The sequence below is a fragment of the Macaca fascicularis genome, chromosome 18 (assembly GCF_037993035.2).
Source record: "Macaca fascicularis isolate 582-1 chromosome 18, T2T-MFA8v1.1".
In the NCBI taxonomy this organism is placed as follows: domain Eukaryota; kingdom Metazoa; phylum Chordata; class Mammalia; order Primates; family Cercopithecidae; genus Macaca; species Macaca fascicularis.
In genome coordinates, this window is record NC_088392.1 from 19,527,276 (window position 1) to 19,548,165 (window position 20,890).

General features: G+C 38.4%; 1 protein-coding gene across 1 annotated transcript in view; it reads right to left on the bottom strand.

Annotated features, from left to right (window-relative positions):
- LOC135968206 (uncharacterized) overlaps nt 1-20,890 on the bottom strand; it is a 56,500-nt gene that overhangs the window by 13,130 nt on the left and 22,480 nt on the right. Inside the window, exon 4 of the mRNA XM_065533654.2 lies at nt 12,446-12,689. Within this exon, the coding sequence (XP_065389726.1) occupies nt 12,446-12,689 (244 nt within the window). The remainder of the gene's footprint in view (nt 1-12,445; nt 12,690-20,890) is intronic.

The window sequence follows — 20,890 nt, forward strand, 5'->3', positions numbered from 1 at the left end:
TGCATTCTTACAGTAGTCTGGAGGAAAGAAAATGATATTAAGGAAATAATAAGGAAAATGAAATGTATTTACTATTCATTAAGTGGAAGTGGATCATCATAAAGGTCTTCGTCCTTGTTGTCTTCATGTTGAGTAGGCAGAGGAGGAGGAAGAGGGAGGCTTGGTCTTGCCCTGTCAGGGATGACAGATGGGAGAAAATCCATGTCTAAGTGGACTCTTAGAGTTCAAACTTTTGTTGTTCAAGGATCAACTGTAGTGTGCCCGGGTCATATAGCTCATAAGTGGGAAGATCAACTTTGACGCAGAGAACTCTGATTAGTGGTCCAGGGCCTTCAGGTCTCTAGCAGCTTACATTGCCTTTTTGTCCAAAAAGAAAATCAGTTTCTTGATGTTTTGTTGAAGTGACTTGTTTTTGGTGATCAATTCCTTACCCAAAATTTTGAAAAAATCATGAGTCTTTTATTTTTTTTGGATAGTGTGATGGTTGATTTTATGGGTCGACTTGACTGAGCCATAGGGTACTCAGATATTTGGTGGGACATTATCCTGGAAGTTTCTGTGAGTGTGTTTTTTGGATAAGATTATCATTTAAACTGGCAGACTGGATGAGGCAGATTGCCTTCCGTAATGTGGGTGGGCCTCATCCAATCAGTTGAAGGCCTAAATAGAACAAAAGGTTGATCTTCCCTCAAATAAGAGCTGGCTTTTCTCATGTTTTTATAGGTTCTTATGAGAAGCCTTGGGGTAAGAAATGTCTTCTTTCACCTTCTACAAAACATGTGTGTGAAAACTTTTTTTTACCAAAATTATATTCCATTTACTGAAAGAAATCAGCACATTATAAAGTGCTGTTTCTTTGCACAGAGCTTGTATTTAGTTTTCAGGACTAGATATTTGCATATTTTCATAGGTCTTATGAAAAGCCTTTGGGATGAGAAATGGCTGCTTTTATCTTCTACAATGGTAAAATTTTCTGGCTGATGGAAAGAATTTTCTGGCCCAATGGCCTTCAAACTCAGACATCATCTCTGCAGATTATGGATTTGCCAGCTTCCCAAATTTCATTAGTCAATTCCTTATTATACTAAATCTACCTACCTACCTACCTTCCTACCTTCCTGCCTTTAGTTGGTTCTGTTTCCTTGGAGAACTTCAACTAATACAAATGGATACATTCAGTAAACACTATTTGGGAATTTCTCATATGGATATCAATTGTCTCCATCTCCCAATACACACAGTGTGTAATTTTTTTACTTAAGATTTTCCAGGCCTATTATTAATAAGGTAGGAACAATTTTATTTTTCCTGTTTTTTTAAACATGGGTGAGACTATCAGATTTAAATAAAAGTTTATCCTTCAAGTACTGAAAATGGACTATAATATATTAGATTAAAGCAAAATTTATAGATATTATATAAAGGGAGAAATTTGAGTATTGTAATTGTAGAGATAAGAATGATCAGGTTAAATCTTTGAATTCAACAGTTGTTGAGTACCCACTAAATGCAAGGCACATGTCTATTCAAATGTTTTCTATTCAAATCCACAGTTAAATCACTTTTAAACATTGAGGATCTGTCATATTTTATTATCTGAAACTTTGGGTAGTTTAAAACCTTTTATGTTAAAAAAGTATATGCCTGTTTCATTCTCATATTAAATACTGATGATTTTCCCAATCATGATTCCTTCCTTACAATGCTCTGTTAGTTCTTCCTTTTATAGAGAGAATCCACTTAGGGTTTAGAAGCAACATTTCACAGAAATGTCTTTAGATGTTGGAATATGTATTTATATGAATATGTTAACATGATTTTAGAGCCCATAAAGTGTTATCAGGATGAGTGCTTTCTATATTTCCTCAAGAGTCTCAGTGGGCGGAGTCGGGGGAAGACCACCGGAGTCTGAGGAGGGACTCTGGCTCCTTGTTGGGGGTGTGGGCCCTCTTGGATAAGCCATTCTCCTTTGGAGTGAACCAAATTAGTGAGTGTGCAAAGTGGAAAGCATAATACCCTTTTTATTGAGTGCTTTGCTACTTGCAAATTGCTCTCCCATATGCTATCTCATTCCCTTCTTCCGGCAACCCTATGAATTCAGCATTATTATCCATATTTAATTGATGAAGAATCTCAAGCTCACAGAGATTCAGTAACACTCAGAGCTTCTCCTAGGAAGGGATAGAACAGGGACTTTAATCCAGGGACAAAGTCACCTTCTCAGTGAAACTGTCTTTGACATCTCCCTCTGCCCTCCCTCCCTCGGCCCTGCCATGCACACACACACTTCTTTTTCCAGTGGAAATGACAATTTCCTCCTTTGTGCTCCCTTAGGACATCTGGGATGTGTAAATAAATAATTAGAACACAATGTGGTGTTTCTACCAGTAATCAAAAGCAACCTGAAGTCAGAAACTTTGTCTTAATAATTTTTGTATCCCCAAATTTAGCTGAATGGGAAGCACTCAGCACCAACACCAGTCCCAGCACACTTCTGAAAATGTGTTCCATTGATTCTACTGGGCTATCAGGAATAAATGAAATAGTTGGTAGGTGTTTGGAAATTTAAAAACACCATATAAATATATTATTGTTATTTAAAAGTAGATTCAGAAACAAATATAATAATTTCAGCCTTAACCTCTGGCCGAGAAATTCTATGGGTGAGAAAAGCAGTTTGATAACTTTTATGTCAGCTACAGTTTTTAGGACATGGATGGATAACACTTGCTCAAATTATAATCATCTGGTTAATAGTAGCACTAAACTGGCCCATTAAGCAACAAGGTATTCGTCTGGGAGAGGTGAGTCTGTGTGTGTGTGTGTGTGTGTGTGTGTATGTGTGTGTGTGTGTGTGGTGTGTGCGCAGTCTTTTTGTGCACTTTAAGAGGTTTTTTTTTTTTTGTGAATAAGCAGCCTCAGCCACTAGTACAGCTGTATTTCTCTAAAGAAGGGCTCTGCTTTTCTCATATAGGATGATCTTTATGAAGCACTCCCAAGGTTACAGAGTTAATGACAGAGCTGAGGCTCCTGACCCCTTGTTCAAGGCTATTTTCACTACCCCACACTGACCCTGATTGGCAGCCACTGCCCATACGGTGTGGTTTATGGTTTTAAGATTGAGATGAGAGATAAGCAGTTCAATACCTCATTATAATTAGTCTCCTGAGTCAGCTAATACCCTTCTAATGCAATTTGGCAATCTAGATTATTCAGTATTATCCATTCAAGATATTTTTGGATGTGTAATGATAATTATTTAGTAGAACTGATGACAGTGACACACCAAAAACACTTTTATGCTTTCATAGCTTGTCTTTTCCATACATATTCATTAATGAACAGTTGATAAAAAAAATATACACAACATTCACAAAGTTAGGAATTCCTACTAATCTATAGGTTCTTTATTTTCTATAGCAGTTGTATATAATTCAGATGATGTTTCTGGACTGATTTTATTAAGGACTTTTTTGTGTTATCTTACTTTTGTTTTTGTGTAACATACGCTTATTTTGTCCTTTAATTTTATGGGTTGATCAGTGACTTTCAGTCATTTTCAGAAGAAGAAATTGGTTCCTTCACTGTAGATGTCTGTCGATTGCTGTCTGTGTCTCACTATGTTTGTGAATAAAATAGAGAAAAAAATGTATCTCACCACCATCATCTCCAAAGAGAACTAGCTGTAGAAACAGTGCTTGTGACAACCTTCTTAAGTTGACACTACTGATCCATTCAGTTGAATCTGACAAACTTGACCACAATGTCCTTGCCATGGGCAAGATGCTGTGCAAGTGATTATAAAGGTTTCAAGAGGAATAAAACCAATGACTGCTCTCAAGGAGTTTTTAATCTGGGAGAGGGGCCTTGATATTTAGCAAAAGAAAAGATCTAAGGCAGAAATTGAGAGTTCCTACTAAAGGATCTAAAATGAAGTGCTGTGGGGGCCCCGTGAGTAGAGAAAGATTCTTTTCAGTAGGGGAGGGACAGAAGAATGTTCCATGGAAGGAGTGATTGTTGGTCTGGTTTCTGAAGAATGGACATCATTTGGATAAGGGGAAAAGAGTGGAGTGACTGTCAGTGTTAGAGACATGGAGCTGAGAAAGCACAGCAGGGATTTCAAGGACGGCTATGATGGCATTGAGTCATGGAACACACGACATTAAAAGGAGATAAGAGTTGAAAGGTAGGTGGAACCCAGAGGGCCTCAGACACTGTGTGGAGAAATGGATATGTTATTCTAAAGGCAATGAAGATGGTGCTACTTTTGAGCTGGGGAGTGACGCAACTACAGCTGTTTTTATATTTAAGAATGGGACTTTTCACAGGTGGGAGACTGAAGGGATGGGGTGCAGGCGGGAGACTTGTGTTCGCTGAAGCAAGGTGTGATAATGGCCTGAACCAGAGACTTGGAAGCAGAATGAGAAAGGGGAGTAGAGGTAGAAAGGAATCACAGTGTGTGTGTGTGTGTGTGTGTGTGTGTGTGTGTGTGTGTGTGTGTGTGAATACTACACTGAAATAACATTTCTACCTACCTGTCCTGGATGCCCCACTCTCAACAATGCTCTGGCACACACATGCACATGCATGCACATACACATGGACCCGTGTATCTCACACTTGCACACACAGGCATGCATGCAATACGCATACACATAGCAAGCTCTTCAGGAGTATGGCTTGAGTTTTCCTCTTTGTGCCTCAGCACCAAATGCAGTGCCGGGCATTTTGTTGGCACTAGATAATTGCTGGCTGAATGGAATTAAAAGCGACTGATGTGGGGCATCAAGAAAAATGAGAAATTGCAAAATATCGATCCTGGCTAGTGATGGATTTCGGTAGGCCAGCTACAAATATTCTCCTATGTCCTTTATTAATTGGTGTTGGAAGAAAGAGCAGGCCTGGGGTTGAAGATGACTTTTGATTATAGAAATGTCAGAGAAGATGAAAACATCTGGCGGATCTGATGGTGAGCATAGCTGGAAAACCGCGTGGCTAGAACGTAGCTCCTCTCTGACATCTTAAAAAAACTTCTCATGTGAGCTGGCAAGCATTTTACCAGGGTTTTCTTTTAATCATTTGAAAGATGTGGTAGGCAGATTGATGGTTTTATAAAGATGTCTATGTTCTAATTCCCAGAACTTGTATCTTTATGTTACATGGCAAAGGGGAATTAAGGTTGTTAATCAGCTGACATTCAAACAGGGGAATTATCCTGGAGCATGTGAGCGGGCCCTTTGTAATCCCAAAGGTCCTGCAAAGTGGAAAAGGGAGACAGAAGATGCTGAGTCAGACTGATACCAGGTGAGGACCCTACTGCCATCGCTGTCTTTGAAGGGGCCATGAGCCAAAGAATAGGGTGACCTCTGGGAGTTTGAAAAGACAGAAGCAATCTCTCCAAGAGCTTTCAGAAAGGATCATAGCTCTGCTGACACCTTGATTTTGTTTCTAATGAGACACATTGAGATCAATGTCTTCTTACCTCCAGAACTGTAAGATATTACATTTGTGCTACTTTAAGCCACTAAGGTTGTGCAATCTTTTATAGCAGCAATGGAAAACTAATACAGACAGGATAACCAGCATGCTTACTATTTTGGATGTATTGTAATATGTTAGGGTATCAATGCCCAAGCTACATGAGCTGCAGTTATATGATGTCTTGAGATGCAACTATAGAAATATATTTTGTTATAAAATTCCCAGTCCTGGTTTGAAAGTAATGTATGTGACAGCTTTAGTGGTATGAAGGCAGAGTGTATGTTCTTAGATTATGTCACATTGTGTGCATCAAGGAGACCCATGGTTTTAAATTAAGTTTCCTATACAGCCCCTCAGACAGTACTCCTAGGTATAATGTTAGCATCTCAAGAGTTGTGAAATACAGCATCAATGCATGAAGATCACAACGTGTGTTTAGAACCTTGTTTGAGTCACCCAATTTGTCTTTCACTGAAACTAAGCAATCATGTTCAAATTGTCATTTTTATAGTTCACTCTTCAGTAGCATGTCTTTTGGAAGAATGCGTTTAAATAACTTCTACTTTCATTATTGTTATTTATATCACATTTGTCATGTGAACTGATTAATAATTCAATAATTAGAGTAATAATATTAAATGGTATATCTTTATATAAAAATGTAAGTTGTCAGTAACTGAGTAGCAGTTTCTGTGTTTTCGCATTGTATGGGTCTGGCCTATTATTTTAGTTTTGGTACTTCATCAAGGCATAAAGTAAATGGCAGAAAAAATCATATGAAGTATATTCACTGATAAATTCACATGTACACTCAGCATGACACATAGGTATGATGATTACTCCTTATTCATACTATATCTCTTAAAAGCTGGGTAAGGTGCATGTTATTTAAAAATACACTAATTCCTAAAATTAGCATGGACTTTAATTTTTGAACAGGAACCTCTGGGAAGTGAGTAAAGTCTTCACATATAGATAGAATTGCTGCAATTTTTGATATTCAATGACACAAATGTTAAGAGAACATAAAGCAGCCTAAAAATAAAGTATAAAATAGAATGACTAATTTTATGTGGAGAGGTTTTACAGATGAAGGAAATTCCATTTGCAAGTCTCTTTGTAAGTAAAAACTATTTGTTATTCTTGATGTTATTTTGAAATTCTTATGCAACAACTAATTGCAAGAAAGAGCTCTCAATATGCTTACTGATAACCCATTAAAGGCAAAGTTGCAGGTTACCTAAATTAGAGGATTAATACTGTATAACACTGGGAAATTAATAGCCCCTGTTTATCTATTTGTTAGTCATTGAAAAGCATTAGGAAAGCAAAGGTATTCAAGTGTAGTGGCTAAAAAGGCTGCCTGAGGATTCTCCTGGTCTGAGTTTGAATCTGGGCTCAGTTACTTGCTAGGGACCTTGAGCAAGTTAGTTAACTTAACTTTGTGCCTGTGTTTCTTCCTCTGTAAAGAAGGGTATAATAGTAGTACGTAACTCATGGGGTTCTTATGAGGATTTAATTAGACCATCCATGACAATTGCTTAACACATTCTGGCACAGAGTAAACATACATTAGAGATTACCCACTGTTATTATATTTTATTGATACATAATAGTTGTACATATTTATGAGCTGCAGATGATATTTTGATATATACATGCAATCTGTGATTAAATTGGGATAATTGGGATATCCATTACCTCATATTATTTCTCTATGTTGGGAACATTTCAAATCTTCAAGCTATTTTGAAAATATATAATAAATTTTTGTTAACTATAATCATTCTACTATGCAATTGAACACTAGAACTTATTCCTTCTATCTAACTGTATTTTTGTAACCATTAACCAATTTCTCTTTGTTCCCCCCTCTCTTCCACCCTTCCCAGTCTCTGGTAACCTGCATTCTACTCATTTCCTTTATGAAATCAATTTTTTTTTAATCTCTCAGATATGAGTGAGAACAAGTGATATTTGTTACTCAGTATTATTAACACAGACTTATAAATATCCTCATGCTTTTTTCCTTTTTAATATCATTATCAAGAAAGGAGATTGAAATATTTTGCTTAATATAATTTGTGCTGTTGTTAAAATTACAAAATGACAAAATTTTCTAATATAAAGGATCTTAGAGATGGTCAAATATCTGACTTTCTCATTTGATTGTTGATAAAACTAAACTTGAGAGTCAAAGACACTTGCCCAAAGTCACACCATTTATTCCTCTCCATGTGCATACTGGGTGATTCATATTCATGAATCATGTGTATTCCTAAACCAAATCAACCCTACGGAGCCAATTAGTCTGATTCTTGTTCTTACAAGGGAGAACAGGCTTTGTCAGTGTGAGATACACAGAGGGGAGAGGGACAAAATATTGGAAATTGAAATGTTTTTCACACAAGGGCAGCATGCACTGAACCATCCAACTGTGAATATTTGGAAAGGACTTCTTTAAAAAAAAAAATAAGAAAAGCGCTTACCTGTGAAAGTAGTGAGGTTGTAAATTTATCCCAGTTTCTGTATGTCAAATGGACTTCAGGCAAGTTCTTTTCTTTTGCTTGCATTGTCTAATCTATAATCTGACATCTGATCAAACTATCTCCCAGGATGGTTAGGAGCTCGAAACAGATCCATCTGTGAGAGATATACCAGGAAGCGGTTGCAGATGTCATCTCAATTGCAGTGGGAGTCTAAGAGGCCAACAGAGGCAGTGAGAGCTAGGAGTATGCCCAATTCTTACAACCTCTTGGGCTCAGTAATCTGCATGAGTACTGTGTGCTGAAACAGAATTTTGGATATGATTTTTTCACATGGTTTGAGTCCACTACAATGAGAATCTGGAAGGGACGAGACAGGAGAAATGTGGAAGAGCGAGGTGAGGGTGAATAATGGTAAGGGTAAATAGAATGAGGAGGAGAAAGGAAGGGAATGATTGAAATCCTAATGACCAGTTTGTCTGTTTTGCCTGTCATATAGTTCATGAGTAAAAAGAAATAGAATAGAGAAGGAAAGAAAATCTAGGAAGTTTGTGAAAGAAGAGGAGAGCATCGTAACATGCCATCTAGGTGCTTTTTGTTGCAAGGATTCTTTTGATGAAAGATAAGAAGAGCTGTCCAACAAGAGATTATGTGACTGGGTACCCTATCAGTTCACTTAGGAGGTACCCAAGGGAAATATTTTTCAGTAAATCAAATATTTTTCAGAAAGAAGTTTGATATGAGCTTTAGATCAATAGAGAAAATAGATTTATTTTGGAGAATATGTAGGAGAAAAAGGGGACAGAACTCTTAGAAGAAATTTGTGATTTTATTTAGCATGTTTAGGGCTAAAAATTCTCACCATTCTTTCCAGAAATAAACCAGTGGGATTGAAACAATTGGGCCTTCTTTGGGGATGGTAATATTTTTGGAAAGGAAAAAGACAGATTTGGGGATATAGAACTATAACTGCGCGAGAAGCTGGAGTTAAACCACATTCCAGGAACTTTTCACCTAAGGAGCAAAGGACTATGGGTTTGCGTATGATGGGGCTGATGATGTTGAGGACGATACCAACAGTAATAATAACAACACATTTACTACGTGTATACCATGTGCCAGAGACTGTACCCAGCAATTGCATATATTATATCACTTAAGATGGAATAATAACCTGTCAAACCACCACCATTTAAGATGGCCTCCACAGATGAGGACAGCTAGGCTGAGGCACATTAGCTAATTTTGCCAGTCCAAAGACAAACGAATTATAAGTGCAGCTTAAGAAATTATTCCAGTAAATATGCTGTTCGTGGAAGTCTTCCAGGTGTGGAGAACAAGGGCCCAAGAGTGATGTCTTTATGTTGATGGAGAGTCTCTGTGAGGAAGAAGGACAGACCTTCCCTACTGTCTGAGCCCAGCCAGGGGGAGACAGGAGGGACAGAACAGGCGCCATCAGCCCTCACCGGTGCATGGGCGCCACCTACAGGTGTAAGGCGAGATAGGATGAGGGGAGCCACAGAAGACAGAAGGCAAAATGCAGAGGATGGGAAATGGGGAGGGGGTGAGTATTACGTAGATGAGTCAGAAGAGCTTTCAACAGCATGAGATTAAGACAGCCCTGCTCAACAGTGGACATGATAATCCATTGCCCCAGAAGATAGGTCCATACTGGAAGAAAGAAGTGAACGGGCCTTCTAGAGGTATGAACTGCAGAGATCCAAGACCATGAGAATTAATCCATAGAACATGGGACCCAAACCCCAGAGGTAAAGATATAGGAGAAGAGAACTAGTGTATTCCCTAGGATAAGTAGGAGAAGGTGCAGGAAGCCTTGTGGATCTAAGTAAAGTCCTCTGTCCCTTCATACAATTTTAAAGCAAGTAGCTCAGGCAGGTAAGAAGTGAGTGAAGCTGGCTGCTGGAGGGCTTCAGCACGCAACACCAAGCAAAGATGTAGCCTGAAGAACGGGTGCAGTACTGAGTGGGGGTTTCTGCATATTAAGAACGTAGGTGGGTGGTTTTATAACACTTGTCAGTATGATTAAGCTTGGGGTTAGGGGTGGGTTGGTTAGGGCTGGGTTAGGGCTAGATGAATAGTTGTCCTAAAGATGCATGAGATTAAATCTGGGAAGGAGCTTATATGAAAGTGAATCCAGAAGAAAAGTCAAGTTTGTGAATGTGTTGAATAAGGAAGTGTATCTTAGGGGAAAAGGTGAACAAATGGAAAAAAGTGACTCATATAGGTGACAATTTAGTCAATGTAAGAAAATAGGTTGAAGTATTTCTTTCTTCCTTTTTCTTTTTCTTTATATACATCCATCTCACTGCCCCAGCCCACCACAATAATAATAGCAGTAGTTAATGTTGACTGTCTACAGTGCTCTAGGAACTGTTTTAAGAGTCATATGCACTAGGCCGGGCGCGGTGACAGAGCGAGACTCCGTCTCAAAAAAAAAAAAAAAAAAAGAGTCATATGCACTAACTCGTGTATTCCTTCTGACAGTTCTAGAGGTGCTACTATTACTGTCCATCATGTGAAAAAGGACATCAAAGGCAGAGAGGCCAAAAAGCTCACTCAATGTTACACGGGTAGTAAGAGCTAAAGCAGGAAATGGAGTCCAAGTGTTGGGATTTCAGTCTGACCATTACCATGATACTCGATTGCTTCTTAGTGCATATCTATCCACCTCTTTATAGAGCAAAATATATTAATGAAATGATACATGACCTCCCCAAATGGACAGATGTGTGTATAACAAAAATATAAATTGTGACTGCAGAGTGTGCAGAGGCCATTATAGTCCTATCTTACTCTTGGGGCTACATTTGCAGGGTTATTATAGTGGTAACCTATAGCTGCACACAAATTTACAAACCAACCAGAAATATTTATTATTTCATAGTTTCTGTACACCAGAAATCTAGAAACAGTTTGGCAGGATGGTTCTGGTTCTGAGTCTCATGAGGTGAGAGTTAAGCTGTTGGTGGGGGGCTGCAGCCACCTCAAGGCTCTACTGGTGGAGTATTGTTTCTGACTCTCTCCGGGGTTGCTGGCAGCCCTCAGTATCTTGCCACGTGGCCTATCCCCAGGCTGCTAACCTGGAAACTAGCTTCCCTTTTCTCAAGCCTGCCCGAAGGTGTGGCAGCTGGCTTCCACAAGAGTAAGTGATTCAAGAGGGATTAAGGGAGTGCCCCAGACAAAAGTGCAGCCTTTTTATAACCTAACCTCATTCACCCTCGCTATATTCTGTTAGTGGGAAGCAAGCTGCTCAGTTTAGCCCCCATTTAAGGGAGGTGATTCCACAGATCTTGAGAACCAGAGGTGCCATCATCATTGGAGAATGCCCTGGCCACTGCCATGATTATGCTCTCTTAACAATTACTTCTGTCTCTGTTTCTCCACCTCCACTTTCCTCTTTTTCTCTTCCTGCAGTAATGGAGGCCTTTTAGACTCCATCAACTTCTCTTCTCTGCTCCCTCCTTTGTCTGTCTTTATCTGTCTCTTTTTCACACTTCGTATGCTTCCTGGCCAATATCCTAGCTTCCCATGGCTTCAGACTCATACTACTGCATTTTTTATCTCTAATTCTGACCTCAGTCTTGAGCCTCTACCTAATTTCCTGCCTTTGGTACACCTTAGCTTGCTCCATAGACAAACTGGCCAAAACCCAAATTCACCAGCCACATTTTGTCCCATTCCACTCTCCTCTATATTAGGGGGCACAACTGACCATCAGTTTGCACAACTCAGAAATCCAGGAGACACCCTTGAATTGCTGCCCCCTTAGTTTTCCTTAACACTCAGCCAGTCATTATGGTTTTTTCCTTCTAATTCCTAATTATTTTTTGGAGTTACATTTTCTTTTTCTATCCTGATAGCTGCCTATTTCAATTATGGTCCTTGTAATTTCTTTCCTAGACTATTAAAATAGTTGGCATGAAGGACTCCCTGCCTACAACTCATCTCTTCTCAAACTAGTTCTCTGCAAATAAGACCAGGTTTTTCCTTTATATAAAATTGTATGATGGCTCTCCTACATCTACAGAATGAAAATTGGAAGAGATACTAGTGTAGTGGAGGAAGTGCAGACTATGGAATCATACACAGCTGAGCAACATCACCATTTATTAGCTAATTGAGGTTGGACACATTAAAAAATACTTCAAGCCTTGTTTCTTCATCCATAAAATGGGGATAATGTCTTTATTGCAAAGTTGTTAGGACTAAGTAAGATAACATAAACTGCTGGACAGAGAGTGGATTTTCCATAAATAGGGGCTGTTGTTGCTAACAGGCTGGCTGCATTATCAGATTTTATCTCTGTTAAGGCATTTAGCACCTGTAATTCCCTAAAAATGTCGTGCTCTCTACCCTTCTTTAACTTGGAAGATGCTGGGTTTTTTTTTTTTTTTTTTTTTTTTTTTTGTCGTTTTCCTTTTTCTGTTTGGAGGGCCTTTTTCTGTCCACTCTCCTACCTGCTCTTCAGCTCTCTGCTTGGCAAACTTGGTCTTCTCTGTCAATTTCACTTTCCTCTTCCTGTTAGGACCTCTTTGATCACTTCCTACTGATGAAGAGTTCTTGTACTGCCCATGGTGGTGCAGCTTCATAGGATACTGCTGTTTCTTTGCATACCTGGTTCCAGAGTGAACCCTAAAAGCTTGGGAGTGGAGAATCAGTCTCCACTTGTCAACAGTATAGCCCAAATGCCTAGCACCGTATCTACCACAGACAGTAAATAAATATTTTTTTTGAAAAATAACATCTGTATGTATGTATGTGTGTGTGTGTGTATGTGCGTCTGTGTGTGTGTGTATACCAACATCTGAATGAAGACTCCTTTTTCCTTATAATTTTAAGATAATAGTCAAATTGATTTTCAAACTCTGAAAATTCTAGTAAAGGTCTATGTAGGAGGAATAAATTCGCTTTAGGATATGTGGAAATAAAAAATTATAAGCAGAAACTCCACTTAAAAAAATCATCAAGGGATAAAGCATGTGTTAATTAAGCAAGAGGGAGAATACTTACAAGGCAGGAAATGAGACTAAAGACTTTCAATGAAGAAATTTATTTGTATAGAAGAAAATAAATTAGAGCACGAAAACAGAAATCAAGGAACAAATAAAAGAAGAATTTATATATAGGATAAAGTTTATTGGGAAAGAAAAGAGGTCAAGCAAAGGGAAGTTACTCTGATTTGCCAGCTGTAAAGGGGGTGCTTGGCTGGAGAGGAAAACAAATGGATTGGATGGTGCTGCAAGAGAGGATGTGAATAATGAAGCACTTCTAAGGACTGTTTCAAGAGCAGCGAGAGCTATGTTCTGAAATTAAAGGAGGTGGAGAAATGATGGAGGGAAGACCAGAGAAGTGAAGCAGTTAATGGTAAAGAAACCCTCAGCCTCCAAGAAAAGAAAAGAAGCAGATTCTCTATGACAGGAGGGAGGGCTGGGCCTTGATGTCCTAACTCAGGTTCCTTCAGAGTTACTTCATCTTTGGTCCTCTCCCGATCATCTCAATGATCCCATTCCTTAGTGAAATTCAGCTTAGTTTATAAAACCAAGCCCAGATTATCCTAGCCTGCAGGATAGGAAAAATTATCAAGAGAGGGTAACAGGAGGGTCTGAGTCTCTCTCTCTCTCTCTCTCTCTCTCTCTCTCTCTCTCTCTCTCTCTGTGTGTGTGTGTGTGTGTGTGTGTGTGTGTGTATTTTAAAGGGAGCCAATTAGTTTCTTGCCATTAAAACAGTTCTACAAAAAATGTCATTATTGATGGCCTCTTTTGAAACATCGTGTATGTGCTTCTCAAAGTTAGCAGTGTGTCAAGTTCTTAGAGATGTTAAACGTTTCTAATTTAAATGCATTTTTGAAGCCTGGGTGAACAAATGTTCAAAGTTCTTAATAGCACATGGGAGACCAGCAGAGAGAAGGAGAAGACAGCTCTTAGAACTTGATGTCATGGATATTTCAAGCACTGATTACAGAATTTGTGGGAGAATTTTGGCTGCTGGGGAGCTTGGCAAGAGCAAAGAGCATTAAACAGGTTTCTAAGCACTTCCACACATCTAGTTTATGTGGCAAAAGACAGATGACTGATGTTAGCCTTAGGAAAAAAACCAATGGAAGGTGCCAAAGAGGAAATTTTATTAGGTTTAGACTGAGAACAACTTTTGGATCCAGCAAACACACTTTTTCTTCAAGATCATTCAAAGCCATAAATGAGAGCCAAGTTACTGTAATGTATGAAGAGTCTCTATACGGAAGTGATAGCCATCCATCTTTACTCTCAGTGGTGGATAAGAAAATATTACGGGAATAAGAAATGTGTTATAACTCTTTCCGTATTTTGAATTAATTTTTAAAGGGATAAATAGACAAATAATTGTTTCACTGAGGCAAGTATATTGTAAAGGTTGAAAACAAGCAGTATCTTATATTAACATACATGGATAATGCTCCACCTGTAGTAAGGAGAAAGAAAAGTATTTGAAATGTAATGGTTCTGCCAGGGAAACTGACTGTGTGATCCTCAAACAAAGGGAAAAATTCTGGAGATACAAGAAAATGGAAAGTTGTAAAAATCCATTCAGTAAGGGTAAGGGCAGACAGGAAGAGTTTGGACATGGGGTTTAGAGTGAAAAAAGAGACAAAATTAAATAGAAGTAAAAATAAAAATGCAGAAAAAATAGATATTGAATATTTACAAGCCATTGTTTGAGAACACAGTAGAAGAACATAAGCAAAAAACAGCTGGATTTAGAATATTTTCTTTACTCATTATTTTTGTCTGAAGTTTAGAGAACATGTCTTCCAATCATGTTTTTTGCTGGGGCCTAGGAGTAGCAGTTTATTTAAGTTGTTACCTAGTGCTAATCTGTGACTCCAATGTGAAAAGGTTCTTGTCTATAATCCTCGTGCAGTAAATTGTTGAAAATTTTATGTTGGCTGGCATACTTACTGTATGGGAGATCCAGGCAAATTTAATGCCCTGTTTTGCTGCAAGCCATAACTTGTTGTGAGTTGCTACTGGGTTTTGTATGATTCTCTGTTAGGAAGGTAGCATGTGACAACTGGGGGGACACGCTTCTTATTTCCCTGCCTGGTAGAAAGCTAGTCTCTGCAGGAGAACAATGTTTTGGAAAGCAGAAATAGGCAGGTAGTGATGTGGTGAGGAAGATGATGGTCCAGGAGAGATAAAGGCTGAGTTTTTACAAAGAATACCATCAAAATGTCACAGAAGAGTGGCAAAGAGGGTTTGTACTTATATGATGGACTTAGAGTGAGAATATCCAAATTATCCTTAAAATACTTCAGGAAACAGAAAAGCTGGGGCAAAGTATTGGAGTTACATATGTGATGTTTCATACAGCAGGTTTCTGCATAAAGCCAATACAGTGCTTCCAAGGAGTTCCCATTCATCCAGGAAGACAGTGTAAGGAGGAAGTGACGGCAACATCTCATCAGCCCAAATATCACACAGCAAAGTATTTTTGGAGTCACACAGCCTCCAGAATTATCAGGGATAGAAGAGGCAAGTAGAAATGACCAAAAGAAGTTGTTTTTTAAAAAGAAAGAGAAAGAGCATGAAAACAAGATTTGGGGTGATAAGCTCTCTTCAGTCTCATATAACTTAAATGTGAGAGATGATGAATGACACTAAACTTTAAAAATACTGGTAAGATGAATACAACAAATAGAAAAGTAAATATAAAACAGGTGATGATTTAATAAATAAATGAAATATGAACATATTGAGTTTGTAAGAAATTGATGTGGCATATTTCTAGAAATAAAATTTTGCACACTATACATCTACAACTTGTATGTGTATTATTTTTGTAATTCAGTTATGGGAAATTGAGGGAGTCATTTAAATAGCAATCTTATAAGGAATTCTATAGTATTTGGAATGAACAGGATTGTAGTCATCCTGCACGGATCTTCACATGCTAACATTTCCATGATGAGATATGCTTAAAAGTAACTACAATTTTAACTACAATTCTAACGACAATTTTAATTAGGCTTCTCAGAAAGCTTGGGTAGGCTCTAGGATACCTGGAGGTATAGCATACCATTCTGGAGAATCCAGGAAACCTGTCAAAATTAGACATAAATAGAAAAAAATGAGTAACCATTTCTAAAACTCACACTGTGTCAATGTCAAGCCAAAGTAATAAATAACAACAAAATCCTGTCAACCAGTTATTTTTATTTATGTGACACGCAAACCATGGTTGACTAATTTTTTTTTTCATCGTAATTGACCTAATCTTTAGGTATCACATAGAGAATAGTTTTGTCTTTACTTGGACATGTGTTCTGGTGGTCAGATGAGGCCAAAAACCAAACAAAATCAAACCCAGTCTGTGCATTAGTGATAGTACCCTAGTAAGTTTGTCCCTTCGTTCATGTAGTGAGTAATAATGCCAGTTAAGACAAATTGTTAGGCTGGAGTTTGGATACCGTGTTGGGGAGGAAGTAGTTGAAAACTAGAGCATTACAGGAAGATACTGTCTCCAGGGAGGACAGGGCCTCGAGTTATGTGAATACAATTCGACTGGTTCATTTGTGACTTCTGCTCTGCACAGGGGAAACCAAGACAGCCTGCTTGGTCAGGGGCTGGGCCGGCATATGCACCTGCCGGCTGTTACCACTGAGCCAGCTCTTCTCTCTGAGCCTGCAAAGCCCCAGTTCAGCAGGATGTGGGGTAAGGGCAAGCTGGAAGAGTTGCGGTCTGTTTAGCCTGTGGCTGTCATTGGCTGCACCATGTGGATGTTGTTTCAGGGCTGTTCAGCAATGGGGGGCACCTCAACACACCAGCTGGTAGACTGTGACTTATGCTACAGCAGGAAACGCACGCATGGTGTGCCAGGGCATTGTGTGTGGTCATCTTGGAGAATATGAAATCAAGTGACAGCACTTTCCTTCACTATTAGTGTGAAGGACACCACAGGAGCCCCGGGGCTCTGGTCACTGTCTCCAACCTCATTCGGACCAGACTCTGCCATGAGACTTTTCTGTCACTGGCACGTGCCCCTTTCAATTGGACTTTGTCACTCAGGCTGTACTTCATGGTATTGTTAGAAAAGTCCACATCCTATTTGTTTATTTTGTTTGTTTGTTTTTAAATAGAGAAATAGAGAAAGAAAAAAAAAAGAGAAACTTGAAGAAAAATACTCTTTTCAATCACCTGAAATTCAACGTTGAAATATAAGCATGGTAGCAATAAATACAGTGCTCTGCAGAAAATCAACATTTTAAGATAATCCTTCCAAAAAAGGTAATCTTTCAAAATCCTTTTGTGCATTTCTTTTGGGATATAGGATTTGGGGAATTCAGACAAAAGAGTAACTAATCTTTAAGAATAAAGGATTACTTCCATAGGGACAAGAGAAACAACAAATAATGTATATGATTAAAATGTGATTAAAATGTGAGTTAATTTTTTTAATGTATATTTTTGAAATAGTTCCAATTCATATTATTGGAATAATATATATTGTGTGTGATATTACAACACCCCTCACTGCCCAGCAATGATTGCACTACATTGTTTGTGTTCTCTCTCAGAGCACAAGGCAAGGATTTTTCATTAAATGCATCATTTACGGCTCACTGCAGTGGTTCCACAAAGTCAATATATATCCTTAACAGAAAGCAAAGAATGAAGCATGTGAAAGAAACAGAGAGAAAGAGAATGAGTCCAGCAACTGTCAGGAGCTCTGGACACTCATTCCATCCATCCCAGGCTCACTGCTACAGGCATTGATTGCCTGCATATAGGAAGGGTCATGTGTCTGAATTTCTGTCTACCCTCATCTGGGCTCACTCCGTGCTGGGGTTCTGGATCTGGCAGCAAAGTGGGAAATGGTGGGGAAGTGCAATGTAGGGGGATGTTAAGACCCAGCTGGGATATTCTTATTATATTTGAATCCTCAAAGTAACAGGAAATATTTTCCTGAAATGGAGTAAAGTGATCATTTAATGACTTTTCTCTTTCCCAGCAAGTAACAAAACCTACTTAAGAGGAAATCAAAGTGAAGTTCCCTTCTCAGTGATATTTTGTGTATCAATCCATGAAATCCTGGTAATGGTTTAGGCTGACTCTTTCTGAAATAAGTTGTTTTAACTGGTCATAGATCTCTAAAACTAGACCAAATATACATTATTAACTCAGGTGGTGATTCACTTATCTCACAAACAGTTTCTGAATTGATACTATGTGCCAGATACTGTGTGAGGTCCGAGACATAAAAAGTATCAAGACACAGTTATTTTCCTCAAGAAGTTTAGGGTAGAGCTAGTGACCTAGAACCATTGCAAGCAGATACTTGCCAAAAATTTCTGACGAGTATATTAAGGTAAATGTAGTTGTGTCTACAAGGACATAGTTGTATTATTGTTAATAGAGGAAATTTAATTCATCAAAAAAGTCTTAATAAAAGGAAAAAATCGCTTCAGGTGATGATGGTGGTGTTGGTGATGACGATGATAATAATGAGTTTGCTTTATATTGTCTGATTTATCTATAAAAAGAAAACTGACAGTGTTCTTCTGTAATAATTTGAAATTTTTCAATTATTTGAATTTACCACATCATTAAATATAGCAGGATAAGTTAGCCAGGTGCTCAAGGAGTAGAGACAGTAGTATGGTCCTCGTGGAAATTCGGTAATAAGCCTTGAGTGAATTCCTGCTTTTTCAGTCTTTTAAATTTCTTTTTTGTTTGTTTGTTTGTTTTTAATTTTTTTTATTTTTATTTATTATTATTATTATACTTTAAGTTCTAGGGTACATGTGCATAACGTGCAGGTTTGTTACATATGTATACTTGTGCCATGTTGCTGTGCTGCACCCATCAACTCGTCAGCACCCATCAACTCGTCATCTACATCAGGTATAACTCCCAATGCAATCCCTCCCCCCGCCCCCCTCCCCATGATAGGCCCCGGTGTGTGATGTTCCCCTTCCCGAGTCCAAGTGATCTCATTGTTCAGTTCCCACCTATGAGTGAGAACATGCGGTGTTTGGTTTTCTGTTCTTGTGATAGTTTGCTAAGAATGATGGTTTCCAGCTGCATCCATGTCCCTACAAAGGACACAAACTCATCCTTTTTGATGGCTGCATAGTATTCCATGGTGTATATGTGCCACATTTTCTTAATCCAATCTGTCACTGATGGACATTTGGGTTGATTCCAAGTCTTTGCTATTGTGAATAGTGCCGCAATAAACATACGTGTGCATGTGTCTTTATAGCAGCATGATTTATAATCCTTTGGGTATATACCCAGTAATGGGATGGCTGGGTCATATGGTACATCTAGTTCTAGATCCTTGAGGAATCGCCATACTGTTTTCCATAATGGTTGAACTAGTTTACAATCCCACCAACAGTGTAAAAGTGTTCCTATTTCTCCACATCCTCTCCAGCACCTGTTGTTTCCTGACTTTTTAATGATTGCCATTCTAAGTGGTGTGAGATGGTATCTCATTGTGGTTTTGATTTGCATTTTTCTGATGGCCAGTGATGATGAGCATTTTTTCATGTGTCTGTTGGCTGTATGAATGTCTTCTTTTGAGAAATGTCTGTTCATATCCTTTGCCCACTTTTTAATGGGGTTGTTTGTTTTTTTCTTGTAAATTTGTTTGAGTTCTTTATAGGTTCTGGATATTAGCCCTTTGTCAGATGAGTAGATTGCAAAAATTTTCTTCCATTCTGTAGGTTGCCTGTTCACTCTGATGGTAGTTTCTTTTGCTGTACAGAAGCTCTTTAGTTTAATGAGATCCCATTTGTCAATTTTGGCTTTTGTTGCCGTTTTTTTGGTGTTTTAGATATGAAGTCTTTGCCCATGCCTATGTCCTGAATGGTACTACCTAGGTTTTCCTCTAGGGTTTTTATGGTATTAGGTCTAACATTTAAGTCTCTAATCCATCTTGAATTAATTTTCGTATAAGGAGTAAGGAAAGGATCCAGTTTCAGCTTTCTACTTATGGCTAGCCAATTTTCCCAGCACCATTTATTAAATAGGGAATCCTTTCCCCATTTCTTGTTTCTCTCAGGTTTGTCAAAGATCAGATGGCTGTAGATGTGTGGTATTATTTCTGAGGACTCTGTTCTGTTCCATTGGTCTATATCTCTGTTTTGGTACCAGTACCATGCTGTTTGGTTACTGTAGCCTTGTAGTATAGTTTGAAGTCAGGTAGCGTGATGCCTCCAGCTTTGTTCTTTTGACTTAGGATTGTCTTGGAGATGCGGGCTCTTTTTTGGTTCCATATGAACTTGAAAGCAGTTTTTTCCAATTCTGTGAAGAAACTCATTGGTAGCTTAATGGGGATGGCATTGAATCTATAAATAACCTTGGGCAGTATGGCCATTTTCACGATATTGATTCTTCCTATCCATGAGCATGGTATGTTCTTCCATTTGTTTGTGTCCTCTTTGATTTCACTGAGCAGTGGTTTGTAGTTCTCCTTGAAGAGGTCCTTTACATCCCTTGTAAGTTGGATTCCTAGGTATTTTATTCTCTTTGAAGCAATTGTGAATGGAAGTTCATTCATGATTTGGCTCTCTGTTTGTCTGTTACTGGTGTATACGAATGCTTGTGATTTTTGCACATTAATTTTGTATCCTGAGACTTTGCTGAAGTTGCTTATCAGCTTAAGGAGATTTTGGGCTGAGACAATGGGATTTTCTAAATATACAATCATGTCACTCAGTCTTTTAAATTTCTTTACTTTGGTTCACCTCAGAATCTGTGCTTGTGAAGGAATCCTGAATACACCTACAAGTTAAAGCTTCCTAGAATACTTTATTTTCAGGGTGATTTCCCCCATTTTTGCAATGACTTTTGCTGATGTAGTAAACAGTGTGAATGAACAAAAACATGGTGTGTTTATGGAGGAATTGAGGACGCCGAGAC